General features: G+C 45.1%; 1 protein-coding gene across 1 annotated transcript in view; it reads right to left on the reverse strand.

The window, feature by feature from the left end:
- KAT6B (lysine acetyltransferase 6B) overlaps positions 1-18334 on the reverse strand; it is a 96356-nt gene that overhangs the window by 16050 nt on the left and 61972 nt on the right. The window contains exon 7 of the mRNA XM_086921817.1: positions 15458-15737. Within this exon, the coding sequence (XP_086777943.1) occupies positions 15458-15737 (280 nt within the window). The remainder of the gene's footprint in view (positions 1-15457; positions 15738-18334) is intronic.

The raw sequence follows: 18334 nt of genomic DNA on the forward strand, positions 1-18334 counted from the left end.
GGATCGATGTGCAGTTGGAGAAGCTCATGATACCAGACTCTCCGTGCCCAGTGCGGAGCCACAAGGTTGACTTGGGTCTGGTAAGTCGATCTTCTTGAGAACTCTGGGTAGGAGCGGTATGATTAGGAAGGCATACTGGAGGCCTGAGCTCCACTCAAGATGAAAAGCGTCTCCGAGATAGAGCTGCCTTGGAAACTTTCACATGCAAAATTGCTGACATTGCACGTTTTCAGCAGAGGTCAACAGTTCTATTTAAGGCTGTCCCCACTGTTGAAAGACACCTTGTGTCACCTCCAGATGGAGAAGTCATTTGTGATCCGCTAGGCATCAACGGACGAGTTAATCTGTTCTGGTGTTCAGCGAACCTGCCAGGTGTTGAACCACCAGGCATATGTCCTGGTGTTCCAGCCAAGTCCAGAAATTTAGATCCTTGACAAAAGGTCAACAAACCCACCCGCTCTGTTTATTGCGGTACCACATGGCGGTGGTGTTGTCTGTGAACACTTGCACTAGCCTTCCCTGGATGGAGGGCAAAAAGGCTTTTAACGACAAACAAATCACTCCGAGCCAGTATGATGTGGAGTCTGGATTCCCCTGGAGACCAGTCCTCTCCCAGGTGACCACCCCATCTCAGGGGTGATGCATCTGTCACTACTGTGAGGTCTGGTTTAACCAGAGAGAGGGGTCTGCCTGTAACCCAATCGTCGTTTGTCAGCTAACACTGCAAATCTCGTGCAGTTCCCTTCGAGATCCTGACCATGTCGGAGCGGTTCCCTGATGCTGTGCCCACTGCAAAGCCCGCATATGCCATCTGGCATGTGTCACTAAAATGATGCAGGATGCCCAGCTTAAAAGTCACTCACCAAAATCCAGGGTAGAGGCTGAAACATCAGTATAAAAGCCTGAATATCCTTGACTCTCCACTCGAAAGGATAGGCCTGAAACTGCACTGTGTATAGAACTACTCTGATGGAAGGGAGTGTCTGAGAAGGAGTCAGGTGTCACTTCGGCACGGTGACCCCCAGCGAATGCAGAAGGTTCGCAGTAGTCTGTAGGTGAGAGATGACCGCCTGGGGCCAGCCCGCCTTCAACAGCCAGTCTTTGAGATAGGGGAAGACTTACACCCTCGAATGGCGCAGATGAGCTGTGTCCACCACCATCATCTTGGTGAATACTCAAGGGGTACTGGTAAGGCCAAAGGGGAGAACGGTGAACTGAAAATGCTCTTGGCCTACCGTAAACTGCAGGCAGCACAGAATCTGGAATAAGGCGTCCTGCAAGTCCAATGCTACCATCCAGTCTTCCGGGTCCATGGCAAACGGGACCTGAGCCAATGTGAGCATCTTGAACTTTTTCTGTTTTGAGGAAGTAGTTGAGGGCTTTGTGAGAAGTTGGCCCGATATGCAACGTTCGCTATTCTAGCGACCGCTATGTATCGTTCCAACGACCCTTATGGTGTTTGGTTGTAAGTCAACCTATAGACCAGCTATCCTAGTAGCGTGGATACGAGCAGTCTAAGGCTAAAGACTCGAGAGGGCGTGTTAAGCCAGCTGTTTACCACACATGTACCCCTTGAACACCCAGTGAAAGGACACCACACAAGTGTTATGAAAATAAACAGTATATTTATTAAGAATCACAACAGCCCTGTACTCTTTATGAGGACAGGGTACTAAGCACAAACCAAATCTCTTTAGCAAATACTTCAAGTGCACAATTTAGAAACAAGTGTCCGAGGACACGGAAAGATTAAGGTCTCGGGCGGACCCGATAAGGCAAGTCGGAAGCGAGGGACTCGGGACCCTAGAGTAAGGAGGCTATGCAGGCACCGAAATGCCGAAGTTACCTAGCCACGAGGGCTGCGGCTGCACAAGTCTTACAGGCGTCGGGGTCTTCGCTGACGAGCCAGGAGCCGGAAGAAAAAGAGTTGCTGGCCGGCGACCAGTGCTGAATAGTTCGTAGAGATCCAAGCCTGGATCGGAGATTGAAGAAACCTGAAAGCAGAGGGGACCAAGTTCGTACTACTAGCCAGTAGTCAGAGGGTACCAGGAAGGCACCGGTTGGCCGTCACCTCGACCAGGTGAGTGGGCGACGCTAGGCTCTGCAGTCTCACGGACCAGGAGGCGTTATCGGCGACCACGGCGGAGGTGCGAGCTGTCCCACGAAGGATGATGCTGTCGGCGTCGCTGGGCCCAGGATGGGGCAACAAGCCTTGGCAGTTCTCAGGGCCACGTGGTGGGCCTAAGATGGCGTCTTGAGTGGACCAGGAGGGTCCGGGGTGCTTCTCGCAAAGATGGAAGCAAGGGCCAGTCTGGAGCAACCAGACCAGCAGTGATGATTCTCGGATGTCGTCACAGAAGGACACAAGCCAGCGGCTAGTGACCAGACAACGTGCTGAGCAGCGAGCAGAAGGGCCCCACGCAGATCGTGGAGATGCTGGGAGACTGCACTCCGGTGCTGGAGCGGCTCAGGGTCGGGGCTTCTCGGACCCCAGAGCACTCACCAGAGAGTTACCTCGATGGTTGTGCTGGTTTTTAAGAGCGTGCAGGTTCTGATGATGGCCGGTCCCTCGAGGTCTCGTCGCACCCACGGATCACAGCTGAGCTGATGGTGTGGGTAGAGGTCAGAGGTGCCAGGGAAGCCGGTTCTCGTCGAGCTGGGCCGTCGGATTCCTTGAGGAAGGACTTACAGCAAACCGCAGAGTTCTTAGTTGGTGCCCGCTGATGCAGGGTGACTACTCCTTAGTCACAAGGGAGAAATCTTGAGAAGAGTCTTGAATGTCCTTTCGTAGAAAGTAGTTCTTGAATCAAAGATGATCTAATTTGGAAGGGTCCCCGCTCCGGCCTTTATCCTAAAGAAAGGGGTGGGTACATGACTAGGTCCTGCCCTAAGGGTGGGACCAGGAAGGGGGGTAGTTACGCCCCTCTCCCCTGCCGGACTTTCCCCAGGCCAGGGCTGTCGCCCCTGGAACTGGTTCTAACCGGCAGATGCGTAGTGAGCACCGGGGTGCCACTCCGCAGTCACCTTCTCGCCAAAGCCCTACCTACCCAGAATACACAAACCCTGTCTGGGACGGTGCGAACACCGCCCTCGACAGGAAACCCTTTGTCCAAGTGCTCCTCGCTGGAAGGACTCCCAGCAGCAGGAGGTCAGACTCGTGTCTGTGGTGGCAGCATCCATTTTGTGGAGCTGAGGCTTCAGTTAACTTTAACCGGGGTTCACAGTTACGTACATGTCGTGTCCCTCTAGAAGGGTGGGATGCTAACCTCATCGCCAGAATTGGTGAGAGGGCAGCACCCCGATTCGTATGACACCTTACTCGACATGCCTTGATAACGCGACACCGGAGTTACCGATATGGTACGCGTTATCATGGAACAGCTATTGGGTCTTGATTCCGCAAGCTGCAACCGGGCTCGGCTCGGGCCTGAACCTAGCTCACACGAGCCCACGCACTCTGCCTTCAGGATTGTTAAGGCCTGCCATAGGAGTGACTGATAGGAACTCGGGTGTCCATTGTATGGTTAGATATAGAGCTACTATACCTAAAGCGAAGGGTGGTTACACGGCTTCGCCCCAGCTGTCGTGCAGCCAGTTGTGTCAAATTTAGGAGGCTAGCCAGGGGTGGCATAATACATGCTGCAGCCCCTGGCGGCCCTGGGTACACCTATGCCCTGAGTTACAGGGTCTGATAAGGTGGCCCAGTACCAATTGGTAAATGCACCTAGGGTACATATCGTAATTTAGAAAGAGAACAGCCAGGCTGTGGGTCTGATTAGCAGGCCCACAGCCAGAGAAAGTCGTAAACCAGTGAAACAAAAGCAAAAAATCTGGGTGATCATAGGATTGCAGACCCTACTCTCCTACAGTCTTGTATATCTAGGATAGGACAAAGGTTCTTACCCTGTTTCGGGCCATAAGGTAGCGGGAATGACAACCACAGCCTACTTCTGGTGCCAGAACCCTCCCTAGGACTTCCTCTTGAAACAAAAAAGAGGATCCTCTATCAGCAGGTAGTAAGATTGAGGTATAGGGGGGAGGGGTAGCGCTTTAGACTACCTTGAGGACCCACCTGTCCGATATGATTTCAATCCAGCTGTGGAAGTGAAGCTGCAGCGAGTGGGTGGACTGACCGGACATCTGGCCGCCCAATTCATGGGCCGGAACATGCTGCGCCCTTGGCCTCACTGAGGTTGCTGAACCTTATGGCGGAGATAGGGCTGGTGCGGCTAAAAGCCCCTTCTGTAGCCACGAAATGGGAGAAAGGCAGACTGGGGACGAATGTCCACTGAGAGACCAAAGGTCTTGGCCGTAGCCCAGGAGTCTTTAAGTTGTCCAGTGCCATGTCTGCCTTTTCTCCGAAGAGACAGGTGTCATCAAAGGTCATGTCCATGAGAGATGACTGGACATCCCCCCGAAAAGCTAGAAGTCCTCAACCAGGCATGGCAAAATCGTCAGATGGCAAGGTTTGCTGCATTACCTACCCCGTCCCCCTCACTACCCCCGGTCTGATACTACTTGGGAGAGGATGGCTAGGGCCTCCTTCAGGATAACGGTGATGGATCAAGCCCTGATCTTTGGACTGGGTAAGAGTGGTCTGCTTAATTCAGACACTCTGTTCATCACCACCCCCTTTTCGGAATCGTTTTTGGCCACTATAGGTGTGGCAGGGTATACTCAGACATGAGTCCCTTTCTCACTGCACCATCAGGATTCAAGCAAGCCGGGCCGAAGAAGGCTGAAATGCCAGAAACCGGTCCCCGGTAGCTTGTCTCCTTTCAGGTGAAGAATTGGCTTGGTAGTTTAGTCTGCCCTGTTCCCATGATGCACTGGGCCAGGGACAGACTGATTTGCATATAGCCAGGTTCTGAGCTGGGATGGTGCAGTGAGATAAATAACGGTGATGGATCAAGCCCTGATCTTTGGACTGGGTAAGAGTGGTCTGCTTAATTCAGACACTCTGTTCATCACCACCCCCTTTTCGGAATCGTTTTTGGCCACTATAGGTGTGGCAGGGTATACTCAGACATGAGTCCCTTTCTCACTGCACCATCAGGATTCAAGCAAGCCGGGCCGAAGAAGGCTGAAATGCCAGAAACCGGTCCCCGGTAGCTTGTCTCCTTTCTGGTGAAGAATTGGCTTGGTAGTTTAGTCTGCCCTGTTCCCATGATGCACTGGGCCAGGGACAGACTGATTTGCATATAGCCAGGTTCTGAGCTGGGATGGTGCAGTGAGATAAATAACGGTGATGGATCAAGCCCTGATCTTTGGACTGGGTAAGAGTGGTCTGCTTAATTCAGACACTCTGTTCATCACCACACCCTTTTCGGAATCCTTCAGGATCTGTGGCAGCACTTGCACAACCAATTCCCACTGGATATGGGAATAAAGGCCAAATAAGCACGCAGTGTTCGGCCACTGCAATGCAAGGCTGGCAGAAGAACACTTTTTCACTCTCTGACCCTTGGGGCCAGAAGGCGCGCCAGTAGGGTCAGACTGCCCAAATATGAGGAAAACATGGAGTCCTAAAATTCTTTAAGTTGGCGGGGGCTGCTCAAGCTCCCGGAAACGCGTCGACCCAGGTGCCACACGACTTAGTCTCGTGATTGTGTTCCAGGCACCAGAGGTAAACCAGGTGTGGATCAGTTATCAACTTCGTGTGGTGACAGACACCGCACAGTTTGAATACAAAGATTTTCCTAGACATGATAGAAAAAAATCTACAAACGATGAAAAAGCTGGTCAAAAAGTGTCAGAGGGTAGCTCTCTTCACGTTCTGAAAGACAACAGACGTCATTGAGCCGAAGTGGTGGATATAGGCGACGCAGATGTCACTACGGCGCAGACAGTCACGCAGAGCTGACCAACACCACCTACCGGCATGGAGGGGTAATGCTTGAAGAAAAATTTTCCGAATCAAGTCTGATGCCGGGGAAATTCAAGGGTAAGGACTCTGCGGCTAGATGTTTCTATCAGATAAATCTGTTTTCACAACAGGGTTCCTTAACATCTCAGTAGGCACAGACCTTCCTGTAGTATGGGTCGGAATAGAACAGAATTAGAAATGAAGGCCATGAAATTGTGTGGTTAACGTTAAAGTAAAATATAAACTTATGAGGGACAAAGTTTAAATGACACTTAACACGGTCCAAAAAATACGGGCAAACTTGCAAGACAAGTGGCACAAGTTTCACTTATGCATGGATTACAATAGGGCCCCTTTCATTTTGACAAACAGACTACCAATAGGAGGGGAAGGTTTCCAGACAAAAGATTAAGAAAACATCTATTTAGAGGTTTGGAGAAAAAGATGCCTGAATAAGGCATAGGCAGAAATAGTAGCCAAAAGTCCTCCCATAGAGAAACACTGGAGTCAACATTTAGTCAATGGTTCCAGCTTGGTGTTCAACTTAGAATGGAGATGAATTACTAATTTGTGCAAATACATGCTTGTGACCAGTCTAACACAAAGCCACGTTATTGGAATTGCCCTCTCTGAACCAGGAATTGCAGTGGTAATCAGCTTAAGAGTTGTGACCCTAGAGAGCTAAGACATCCCCGAGGACTATGCTTTCACAACCCATTAGTGTTATTTAGTGAGAAGCCTATTTATCTGCTTCCGAGTTCTCAAGGTTAACTGGATGGATCTCTTGAAAACACTTGTTGAACTAGCCATTGCTAGCGCTTCTGTGCTCCTTTGAGAGAACAGTGGACCTTACTTTTTTCTGTTTGCTATGGTGAATGCCATGTGCACGGTCTGCTTTAATCAAGCTCTTGTCATAGAGGGAAGCCAAAGGTCTTCACATTTAAATTTACTGATATTACCTCCAAGGATATTTGTGTAAAACAATCTTTCTTCATTCAGCTATCCTTTGTCCCCTTTTGCTGCATATGTGACAACCTCAACCTTGCAGTGAAAAATTGGTCATAATCAACTGTGGTTGAAGAATCATGTGGAAAGTTTTTCCATTTGGAATCAATATGGAAGCAAATGAAAAGCTGCAGGTAACAGACAGCTAGTCAGCTCACTCCTTTGCTCTCTGACATCACCGATCTTCTAAACATTCCTGACATGGTCTTATACAGAGGCATCATGCGGGACTACAAAGAAGAACTATGGCATGAAGACAGGACTATAACAGAACTGGCTGTCAGATGAGGGATGGTATGGGGTTAATCTTGGAGAAGCACATAAGAATATTGTCCTTTTAAAGCATATCATTCTGTGAACTTTATGTCCAGGACTGTTGACAAGTACTACATGAAGTTATACTAAATCAGGGATTTGCTCATGCGTAACTGAAGGTCTAGGTCATGAAGAACCCTAATTTTGAACTGAACATTTCCCTTTTTCTTTTGCAGTCAATAAGTTAAAGTGTAAATTCCATAAATGGCACACATATAATCCACAGTTCTGACTGCGTACACCAGATACTGCAAAAATTCTGGACGTCTGTTAAACCCACATGCTTGCATTCTTACTAGCTAAAATTGACCTGCGATTCTTGCAGTGCACCTTATTTTATGAGGGGGGGGGGGGGGGAGATAAAACTGAATTCTATTGCTCCTTTGGTGTTTTGAAATGTCAAAGCCTTCTAATGTATCCATATTTGCACATCCTGTACGAACCAGGAGAAGCACTTGGAGCCCATGATGGAAAGTTGGGTGTTGAAGCTTGTGCCATTCTGCATAATTTCTGGCACCCATCTGTCTTTTTAATACACTACCACTATAGGAAGTTAGTCCGCAATGCTGGTTTCATTAAGGCTGGTAAATATAGTGAGTAAAGTGAAGGATCCATTGTCTGGTTCAGCACTGTAGCTCATTGTTTCCTCTGGCTCAAGTGAATTACTTCCTTTGATAGAAGGTCTTTTTTTTCAATAAAGCCACTGTTGGTGCTGCTGCTGCTGTTTCAGGCAATGCGGTGTCTGAATCTGCTGGCACTAATATAGTCTCTTATCGAGGCTTGAAAAATAAAAAATATTACTAGACCTGCAGGTCTAGTAACCTGAATACACTACTCGACCTAACAGTAATGCACTTGACCTGTGAACTGATCTCATCTTTATTGCCATACAGTTCACTTTATAAAATCCTCTAACTTCACTCACAGAAAGACAAGTGAATGTAGGAAGACAAACTAACTTTTGAACCCGGTCTCTGAAAGCTGAGAAATGTGACAAGTTAAGATTTAAAGGCATTTCTATTGCCCATTCACTGTGTGAGCAAGCAGGCCCTAAAAATAGCTCTTCCTGATTAAATATGGCTTGCTATTGTGAGTGGACGAATGGATTTTTTTAACCCCGATTATGCAACTTGAGTTTTATTCTAGTGAACCCTGTTCTTTTCTTGCCAAACAGGGTTCCCTCTATATTCATCATTCGGATCACTAAAAAGTGAAGATCTGGTCTCCATTTAGATTTCCCTTCTAACTTAGCATCTTTTTGAGATTGTGGCTTGAATACGTTTTTCATAAACAACAAAATGCCACATATGCATGTATTATAGTTAGTCAATGTTGTCCTGTAGTTTGCACTGTTAGTTATAGGGACACATACTAGAACGCGATGTCCTTTTATTTTGCGCTTGAAGGAGACTACTCTGATCTGGACTAAGTAAAGCTGTTGATCTGGGTCTCTGGTGGAATGAAACGTGCCCAGTGATTTATTATTTAAACAGTGTCTATTTGAATTCAGGCAAAAGGTACTTCACTCTGGAGTCATCAAGGATGTTGCGTAGAGTTGAGAATGAGATTCAGCTCTGCAGCCCGACACATTTTACAATGACCTGTCTCATCTGTCTAATAACTGTAGTTCATGTAATAATTACAACGGTTAGATCTTTTCAATCTTTTCAGCGCTGCGAGGCCTCCGGGCAGTTATGCACTATATAAGTGGAATTTTTCATTTCATTTCATTTCAATAAACATTTGAAAATGTACTATTGTCTCTTGTTTGTGAAACCTTGGGCATGCAAAGTGACAAACAAAAGGGTTAGATCTGGTTAAAGCATTCCTTGAGAACAAGAGTAGTCATGTTCGAGGTTGCAGATAGCATCTATAACTCTAGGAATTTAGATGAAGTACTGGGAGCTAGCCAGACCAACAGTTAATGATGTTCTAAGGAGCACAGTTCCTACATTATGATGAGGTTTTGTTTATCCAATCTACAGTCCTACTAAGTTCATAGGAACCGTGTAATAACCTCTTTGACAGCGATTTGGGCAAGCTCAAGCACAACTATGCCAACCTCAACTGGTCTGTGGAGATGCCTGTGCAAACTTTGGGACCTGTCTACACCGCCAGACTGGTCTAGGAGTTCTTTTTCATCCTGTGAGGCACTTTTGCTATGGTTCTTGAACAGGTGGAAGCACACAGACATTCTTTTTGGATTACGACCCCAGATGTGCACTCTGGAAGAGTGCAGCTTTGGGATCTCTTGGAGATCGTGTGAATTTAATTGTGAAAATCTGTGCTTAGGGGCACCTTTCATGAATTTTGTGGTGGTGGGGAATCCAAAAGGAAACTTTCAGTGAAAAAACTTAGCAATGCTAAAAAAATTGCAACCATTTAAAACATTCTCGGATCTCGTACAGAAGCAGAGATGTTTAACTACTTTGAATTTAATTTGAATCCAATAGAATAAGAAACAAGTTACGTGCAAGTACAGTAGTGTTGCCATAGATCTTTCAGATGCACATGGTGGAATTTTTCCCGGCAGCCAGGCTGTGAACCCCACATAGTTTAAAACAGCAATAAACATTGCCAAAATTACCTCAGGCGTAAGAACACTGGGCTTAGTTGGACATTCACTTCATTCATAAGCACCCAAACTTTAGCCAAAGAAGTGCCTGCACTAAGCACTCTTTCTCCCTTAAGGTCACTATAGCTCAGATTTTCAAGGCGCAAGAGTGAAAGGCAGCAAGTATTGAGAGTCTGACCAGGAATGAGGGGTCACATGTGAATCTATTAAACATACTAAGTTTGGAGAACTGTAGTTATACGTAAACAACGTATTTCTCCTCCAGCATTAGATCTTTCGTAGATTCACATGCTTAAATTAAAACCATTAGCAGTCCGTAGTACATTAGAAAGCCAAAGCAGCATTACCTTACCTACCGTGCTGTGGCACCAGTTTCCATGCAGTAGTGCTTGGTAAATTAATTCCTGCTCCTTCATGTCGTAGTCCGAAAGATAGGCACGCATTCCCATGAGGCTACCATTGAGGATATTCCTCTGGCTGAATGTGCCATCACTCTCTCAGGGGTCCGTATCCTACATGGTTAAGTCGACAGGCATCTGGACAGTATCTGCTTAGAGAAGGAATGGCCACCTTCAGGCTTCCCGTTGTTCTAACATCTTTCGTTTTCACAAGGTAGAATTTATGTCAATGTGCACATTCAGACACTGCAGAGACCTTCAGACATTGGAAGTAGGGTTTGGAAAAAAGGAACTAAGAACCGCGGATTCATGAAGGTGGACGTCTGAAGGTACTTTACGCATGAACGTTGGGTTTGGACACAAAACCGCTATCTTTTTTGATAACTGAAGAGTTTGTCGCTCACTCACTTTTTCTGAAGTCAAGGCAATAATTGGTAATGTTTTCCACAAAAGGAACATCAGCTGCGTCTTGTGACCAGGTTCAAACAATGGTGCCATAACGTGTTCGAGAACAGTGCTGTGTTCCCAAGGAATTGGGGCAATGTCACTGGAGGGAAGGATAGAAATAGCCCTTTTATAAATCACTTCCTAATTCTTTGAAAAAAGAAAGATACCTCAGATGGAACGCCGATATCTGGCAACTGCGATCAGAGGCTGGATTTGGCAAGGTGTAATAAATATGGCAATTTCTGATGGGTTGTTTTCTGAGCAAAGTAAGGCCAGTTAGATCATCAATGCACTCTTGTGAAATGTGTAAATTAGCGGTTCTTAACCTTTTAACTTCTGTGTACCCCCCACTGAATTATTACTGGAATTTGAGGACCCACACTGAGTCATTATTGGAAGCAGAGGACCCCCAGTTTAAGCAATATTTCCGTTTTTTACCTCAAATCAGTAAACAAAACTACAAAAACAATTAAAATGCTCAAATATTTAAAAAATGTGTGTAATCCACAAATATTGAAAATGTTTCACATTTTCAATTTTGCTTCTTTATTTGTATATGCTTTATTAATTACATTTTTATATTTAAATTTGCAAAAACATAGAGACCTGAACAGGGCTTGAGGGCCTCCAAGGGCGCAAAGAAGTTGAACCGCATTAAAAATGCTTCACCCGAAGTATCCTCTTGGTAATGCTTGTAGACAGGGAACTAGCATTTTTTTTTCTCCTGGGAGTCAAACACATCTATAATAGGGTGACACTAGCTTTTGAACTGCTTCTGTCACTTGTCGGAGTGTAGCTCCCATTCGTGACACTCCAATCTGCTGCAAGCAATTTAGTTTTTGTACAGCCTGGCAAGGGTCCCACTTTTAGTTAGATGTTGGCTAACTCAGAGTACCACACCTGCTAGGCTTCTAATTGGAGTTTCGATTTTGTTCCGCTTTGAAATTATTTGTTCTTTTGGGTAAGAACTGTAGTATTGAGCAGCCAAGGAACAAACGCTTGAAGGTCCAAGCAAATGGCCTAGAATTTGAGTAGAACTATGTGTCGACTCTTCACAGCCTCTGGCCATCTGCCTTTCATTGATAATTCTCGCCTATGTGTGCCCAGAATTCTACTGATGCAGCTGAGATTATTATTACCTGGTGTAGGCCTTTTATAACACTGCATTGCAATCTCCACCAAAGCGGTTAGCTTCAACTGACTGGTATTCAACACCTTTAAGTGCCATGAAGCTAAAGCCCCATCTCCACTTAAGGGCTCACATCTGTTGGTTGCGTCTCACGCAGAGCCCACAGTGTGAGATTAGCAGAATGCAGGCAGCTCAAGCCCAAGAAGTGCCTTGCATTTGTTGCATCGGGATAAGGCGAGTCATAGGTTTTGCCACTCGATCCAGTGAAGGAAATGCTTTCCCCTGTTAAGTGTTCAGGTATACTAAAAAGTATGTTAAGGTAGGTGCCAAGAGATGGGAAAGATTTGGCCTTGTTCAGGGATGGCCTAGGCAATGGAACGACAGACTGGCGATTGCTGGCTCGTCAACCGCTTTCGCTGTTGACGCTTTTTATTTTAGGTTATGTTATTTTTTTTTAAAGTCATCTAGGGATGGAAAGACCGCTCATCTTGCATTGGGGTGCTGCAACTGGTGCTAGGCATTATGTGAAGACTCTTGGAGCAGACTTGAGGCCAAATGGCCTGGTAATCTCTAGCCACACAAAATCTTCGACACTCCCTTGCATGCTATGAAATTAAACACAGTGGAAGTCCAACAATGAGAAGAATTACCCCTCTTGAAGTAAAGTGAGAACCTCCTGAAGCATGACCATCCTAAAGGTCTGATTTCAAGAACTAGTTTAACGCCTGAAGATCGAAGGTAAGTCTTCTCTGTTTGACAAGAAAAAAGTTGGAGTAGAAGCCTTGATTACATTGATTTTTAGGTACCTCTGAACAGCTCCTTTAATAAGCTTGAGAATTCTAACTGGGTATTCAGTAAATTATTCTCTTAGCCAGGCGGTGGACATGGCGGCGGACATGGAGGATTCTGCAAGACTTTTAGGGTGCATCCGCACCACAGACTGTAGAGTACATAACAGCCCACAGAAATCTTCTGCCATTCCTCCACAAAATGTGAAATGTTCTTTCCTAGTGGATGGATAGAAGGTGTGGATTGCAGCGCTAGGAATTCAGGCTCACTTATGGGTGTCCAGGACTTGAGCCCGCAAAGCTTCTCTGAGCGATGTCTTGTAGTTTTGTTGCTGAGGTGTGGAATACCCTTGATCACTGTAGGATTGTAAGCATTGACTATACAGTCTGCTGGAGCCTCGAAATCAAGAGGGTTACTAAACTGCGGTTCCTCCAGGTGTAGGTGTCCATATCTGTTTTCATGCACTTATGTGCCTCATTTATGTGCTTGCTGAAAGTATCTTGCAGTAAAAAAGCATATGAATCACTGCCTTGCACCTATGGGCAAAACAAAGTGCTCCTTAGCCATCCTGGTTGATGGAACTAGTAGGCTGAAACTTATAATGGAAACATCCATGGCTGCATCAAGAGCAGCAGTTGAAACATTCACCACTTTTGCAATGTCCTATTTGTCTACTTTTCTGGAAGAGATCTATGAGTTAAGTAATGTCACTCCAAATCTGTAGGTTGTAAGGGTCCCAGATGGAAAGGGCATTGTCTGCCCTGATGGGCACTGTAGCCGTGGATCTAACTCTTTTGCTCACTGCACATGTCTGCCCTCCCTATCTGAAGGAATGGATTTAGATATAATCGGGTTGCAAGATATTCGCTGGACAGCAGTGGCTCTGACACACCAGACAAGGAGGGATCACGAGACAGGCTGGGGTGTAACCGGATTGTCTGCATTTAATCTCCCAACATGGAGCCAACGCCCATGCTGATTACTTCATAAGCTTCACTCCCACTTGCCAAACAAAGTCATGAATAGGAACAATTTTCATGGACTTCTTAGGTTGTTCCTTAAAATCATTTAAGAAACAAGGTTTTTCTGTTGAAGTCACAAGCTCACTGCATGAAACTTGGATATGTATCTAAAGGGCTGTCACTGAAACAGGTGTCTTTGATCCCCGCCTGTTGCAAGAACTTTTCCGGTTCAGAATTTTTCATTTATCTGTCCTGCCTTCATTATCAGTAAGCCCACCTATGTCCTTGAGATTTTTTTGGGGGGGGGGGGAACATATGCTGGGGGGATGTAGGTGAAACTGGTGGCATAGGTTGCAAAGTTGGAAGCCAAGTCTCCTGAAGGGCAAATGGAGAGACCGGAAAATGGTATATTGACCAAGAAACCCAGACTGACAAAAAGTACAGGCAGCCATTAGATGGGAGATGCATTTGCCAACTTTTGCACACAAATACTCCATTATCGCTGGCACAATTTAAAGAAATCTACTAGGACATGTGAATTCAGCAGTTCAAGTGTAGCATCTGCTCCTGGGAGAGTTCCAATAAAAAGGGGGTTCACTGTCTTCAAAGCTTGCCAAGCTCATCATAACGACCCTCATCTTCATGACAACACTCATCCCGCGGTGTTTCAGATTTATTCTGGTACATACTGAAAACTCAAATGTCGAGAACTGCCAGCAGTCTGGTTTTGGTCCCCCGTCTAAAATGACAACTTCCAGTCTTCTTCACCCTCTGAATTTAAAATCTGGGTGGAAAGATGCTCTGAATATTAAAGTGAAAAGAACCTTACATGAAACTCAAATGAAACATCAACAAAATCTTGCAGTGTATGCCAGAGGTTAAAAAAATTAAGAAGCAACAGTCAAGAATGTGATGTGCCCATCGACAAAACTGCTGCCAGCGAGCTGAAGGTCATTGATGAGGTGGTCAAATAGGTGCCAGTCGATAATGGTCTGACAGTCAATAGGATTTTGTTCTCAGATTACCGTTTTGGTGGGAAAGGTACCATAAATTTGCAACAGCTCGCTTTTCTGCCAGTTTTGCAGGTGTAGTGTCAAGATTGTGTGTAGCTACATAAAGCGAGAAGGACTGCTTTTTAGCAACAAGTAATGATTTTTTAGGTGCATTGTTGGTCAACAACTCCAACATTTCAAAGCATTTCCTCTTCTGCACCTTTAGAGGAAGTTCCTAGAAGAGCTCTTTTTGCATCATCATCACTGGAAACATTTGGGTGCTGATGAATGAGGTGAACGCGCTATTAAACAAAACTGTTATTAGGCCTGTGGCCAGTTTAGGTATATTTATTGCTGCTTTAAACTACCATGTATTTCCAGCCTGACCAGAGTGAATAATTCAAGCATGTGAATCTACGTAAGATCCAATGCTGGAGAAAAAAAAAATAGAAATCACATCTTTTCCAGAATGGAACTTAGTGAATGAAGAATGAACTAGCCAACAAGAGGTAAGTGCTTGTACAAGCCGACCTGCATATTCTATCAAGGAGAGGGAAAAAGTAGAAAATTGACTTTTGTTTAGTGATGCACAGGTAGGGGCTTGGACGAAAAGAAATCTAGCGTGGGAGGCTCCCCATAGGTGTTCAGTCAATCTGCAAATGAGATATTATTACACTGGAGATTTTTCTAGTCAAGCCTGCAGCTTTAGGTAATTCCCAATGAGGGAAGGAGAGCAAACTGGACAGATGTATAGTCTAGCTCTAAAACTAACGAGTGGGGTTGTGCATGTTTATGCTAGGTTTGAACCAGTGACTAAATTTAGAGTCGGTTCAGGGTAGGTCAATGGGTTTTCAGCCAGGTAACCGTGACAAAACTACATTTCTGAAAGAAAAGGCTACACCCTTCTGCCCTTATCAGGATCAAATAAAGCTAATTTACATCACCCCACCCGGATGACCTCACAAGGACTATGACTTACTTTGACACTTGTCGCTGTCCCTGCGCACATGATTGTCTTTCTCCTCTTCTCTTCTCTGCCTGCTGCGCCGGCGCTGGAGAACCTTGCGGATGATTGGCTTCAAGTCTTCCTCCCCATCTGCGTCGCAAGTGGCCTCCAGCGCCGGCACAGTCTTTTCCTCATCAGAGTTATCGAAAGGTTCATTCAGCACTTCTGTTGTTTCAGAGATGGTTTCTGTAGTGACGCTGCTGTTTATTCTCTGACGCTTCCTCCCCCTTTTCTTCTTTAATATGAAAGGCCTCTGAAAAAACAGACCTAGATTTAGCTAAAACCCTGCAAAAGTAATTGTGGGAAAAGCCTCACCAATATACACGCAAGTTACTGGTAAGCGATCATCTATAAGGATTTGGAGTGTATGTGTGGCAAAGAGCTGCACAACATTTTTGGCAAAATGAAAAACAAAATATAATAATGCAATAAATAAGTGTGACCTCTTATGTAATGCCAGCGTTTGCATCAAGTTTAGTTTGATATTATGAGGGGCTATGGTTCGTGGAGGTGATGGGAGATGTAAGCAGTGTCAGCACTGTCAAAACGATATACAAACTAGAGTGCTGCAGAGGTCAGGAAAAGTATAACATGTGCAATTGGAGCTTGTACATATGGAAGGAGGGGGGTTGTGGTTCAGTTACCAAAGAGATAATATATAACTCTAGTTGCAAAGAGGCATGGGGAGTGGCGGAGAGGGTGGAGGAAAAGACTGTTTTCAGTCTAACCTTTTCACAGGAATCCCACCAAGTTTAAAACAGCAATAAATTGTGTTATGATTACCACAGGCCTTAAAGAAGCATTTGTTTAGTTGCGTATTCACATACTTGAAAAGCACCCAAACTTCAGCCAAATCTGGTGAATGCCCCAGTACTCACTTCCTCAATAGGTCACCATAGCTCAGATTTTCCAAGTATGCGAGTTAAAGGGAAAAAAACAGTGAGCCTCTGACAAATGAATATAGCCCTTCAGTGAATCTATGAAAGACAGTACTACTAGAGAATTATAGTTACAGATAAGTAACATTTTTATTCCCACGCACTAAAACCTTCAAAGACTCACAGGCTTTAATTTGAATAGCAAGCAGTGTATCCTACATAAAAAGAGCAAATCAGGCTCAACATATCAGAAGAGGTTGTGTAGAACTTGTTCCATCAAAGAATCTGCTACTGCATCAACATTCAGGCAGTATTGTTTGGTGAACATGTGCCTGTTTTTCCAGGTCATAACCCAGCAAGTATCATGTACAAGCACACCGGCAGAGAGGTCTGATATGTAGGACAGGCGTCTGGTGAAGCATGCAATTAATGATCCTCGCAGATGTCCTTTTGCCTTTGTGACAAAAGACAATGCAAGTAGACAGCCAGTGTCAGGGTATTTGCTTAAAGGAAGAGAGTGGTGGGCAGACAGACTCTCCCAGCACGTCTAATCATCACAATGTGATTCTAATTTGCTCTGTATTCATGTAGGATTTCTGGAAAAAGTGTGGAGAACCAAAGGCTTGCTAAAGTGGGAATCCAATGGCACTTTTGGCATAAACTTTTGATGCAGAAATACCTTTTGAGAATTGTAGCAGTGGCTTTTTGAGCATCAAAGCTTATTTGTCTACTTTTCTGGAAGATGCCAATGTGGGAAGCAAAGCTGCATTCCTGGAAAGAAATTTGTTATCAGCTTCATGAATTGGCTCAAATGGGGAAACCATAAGGCAGCTTAAAACTGTTTAGTTCTCAAAGAAACAGGCTGACAGCTCACTAGGAGGAAAGGCACAGAACAGACATTTAATAAATTGCTTGATTACTTAATGTGAGAAGGATTGATCTTGCCAGAACGGTCCATATCTAAAATTAGCTGCCAAATGCACATTTACTGAAGTGCTTGAGGCTGGATTTAGCCAGATATAGCAGGTAGGGCAGGACCTAATGTGGTTGTACTGAGAGTGGATATACACTTTTTACTCGTCCAAAAGATACAAAATTATTTCCACTTAGCATTATATGTCCTGCAAGTAGCAGGTATGTGCCTGCTTCCTGGCATCCCACCAATCTCTTTCAATATCTAGATGTCGAAATTCTAAGTAATCAAGAGTAAGGCTGGGAGGTTCAAGGATCGTAGATCGTGATAAACCATCTGGCCTTAAAATAAGTCTGGACAGAGATTCTAGGTGTACAAGATGGATATCGAGTACTTGACAACCATATTAATTTAGAATATCAAGAGTGTTTTGGCCAGGCAGGAGGGATTAGTATCAGTTTGCATACCACTCTTCACTCTGGTGATCACCCTTGGTACCAGGAGAAATAGAGGAATGGTGTATGCAAAAATGTTGCACCTGTTCATCGAAAACACTTCCCATGAGTTCCTTGCTGGTAATGCCTGCAGCAAAAAGATGGCATTTCCTGATTTCTCCAAGTCAACAAATAGATCCAGTAGAGACTGAGCCCATTTGCTAAAGAGTTGATGAACTTAGTCATCATGAAGTTCCCACTCGTGGTATTCTGAAAGGTTTCAACTGAGAGCATCTGCCAGACTGTTAAGAACCAGCAAATTAACCCAGTGCAGTCAATGTTGCATATTGCCCATTGCCTCAGTTGCTGACCACCTTCTGCTAGAGCGTAACCTGTTCCACTGTGACAATTTAGTGCATCAATGTGGTGTTGTCTCACCCAATCTGGAAAAATGTGTTTCACAGGCATGGAAGGAAGATCTGTAGGTCCAACCGGATAGCACACAGTTCTAGGACATGGATTTGAAGACTCTTCTGTTTTCAACAAATCGGTTTTCATTATCAGTTGATGCTGTAGATGCTCGAACAGAAGATCTTTCAAAACATTCAGTGGCATATTTCAACAC

This window comes from Lissotriton vulgaris, chromosome 5, assembly GCF_964263255.1.
Source record: "Lissotriton vulgaris chromosome 5, aLisVul1.2, whole genome shotgun sequence".
Taxonomy (NCBI): domain Eukaryota; kingdom Metazoa; phylum Chordata; class Amphibia; order Caudata; family Salamandridae; genus Lissotriton; species Lissotriton vulgaris.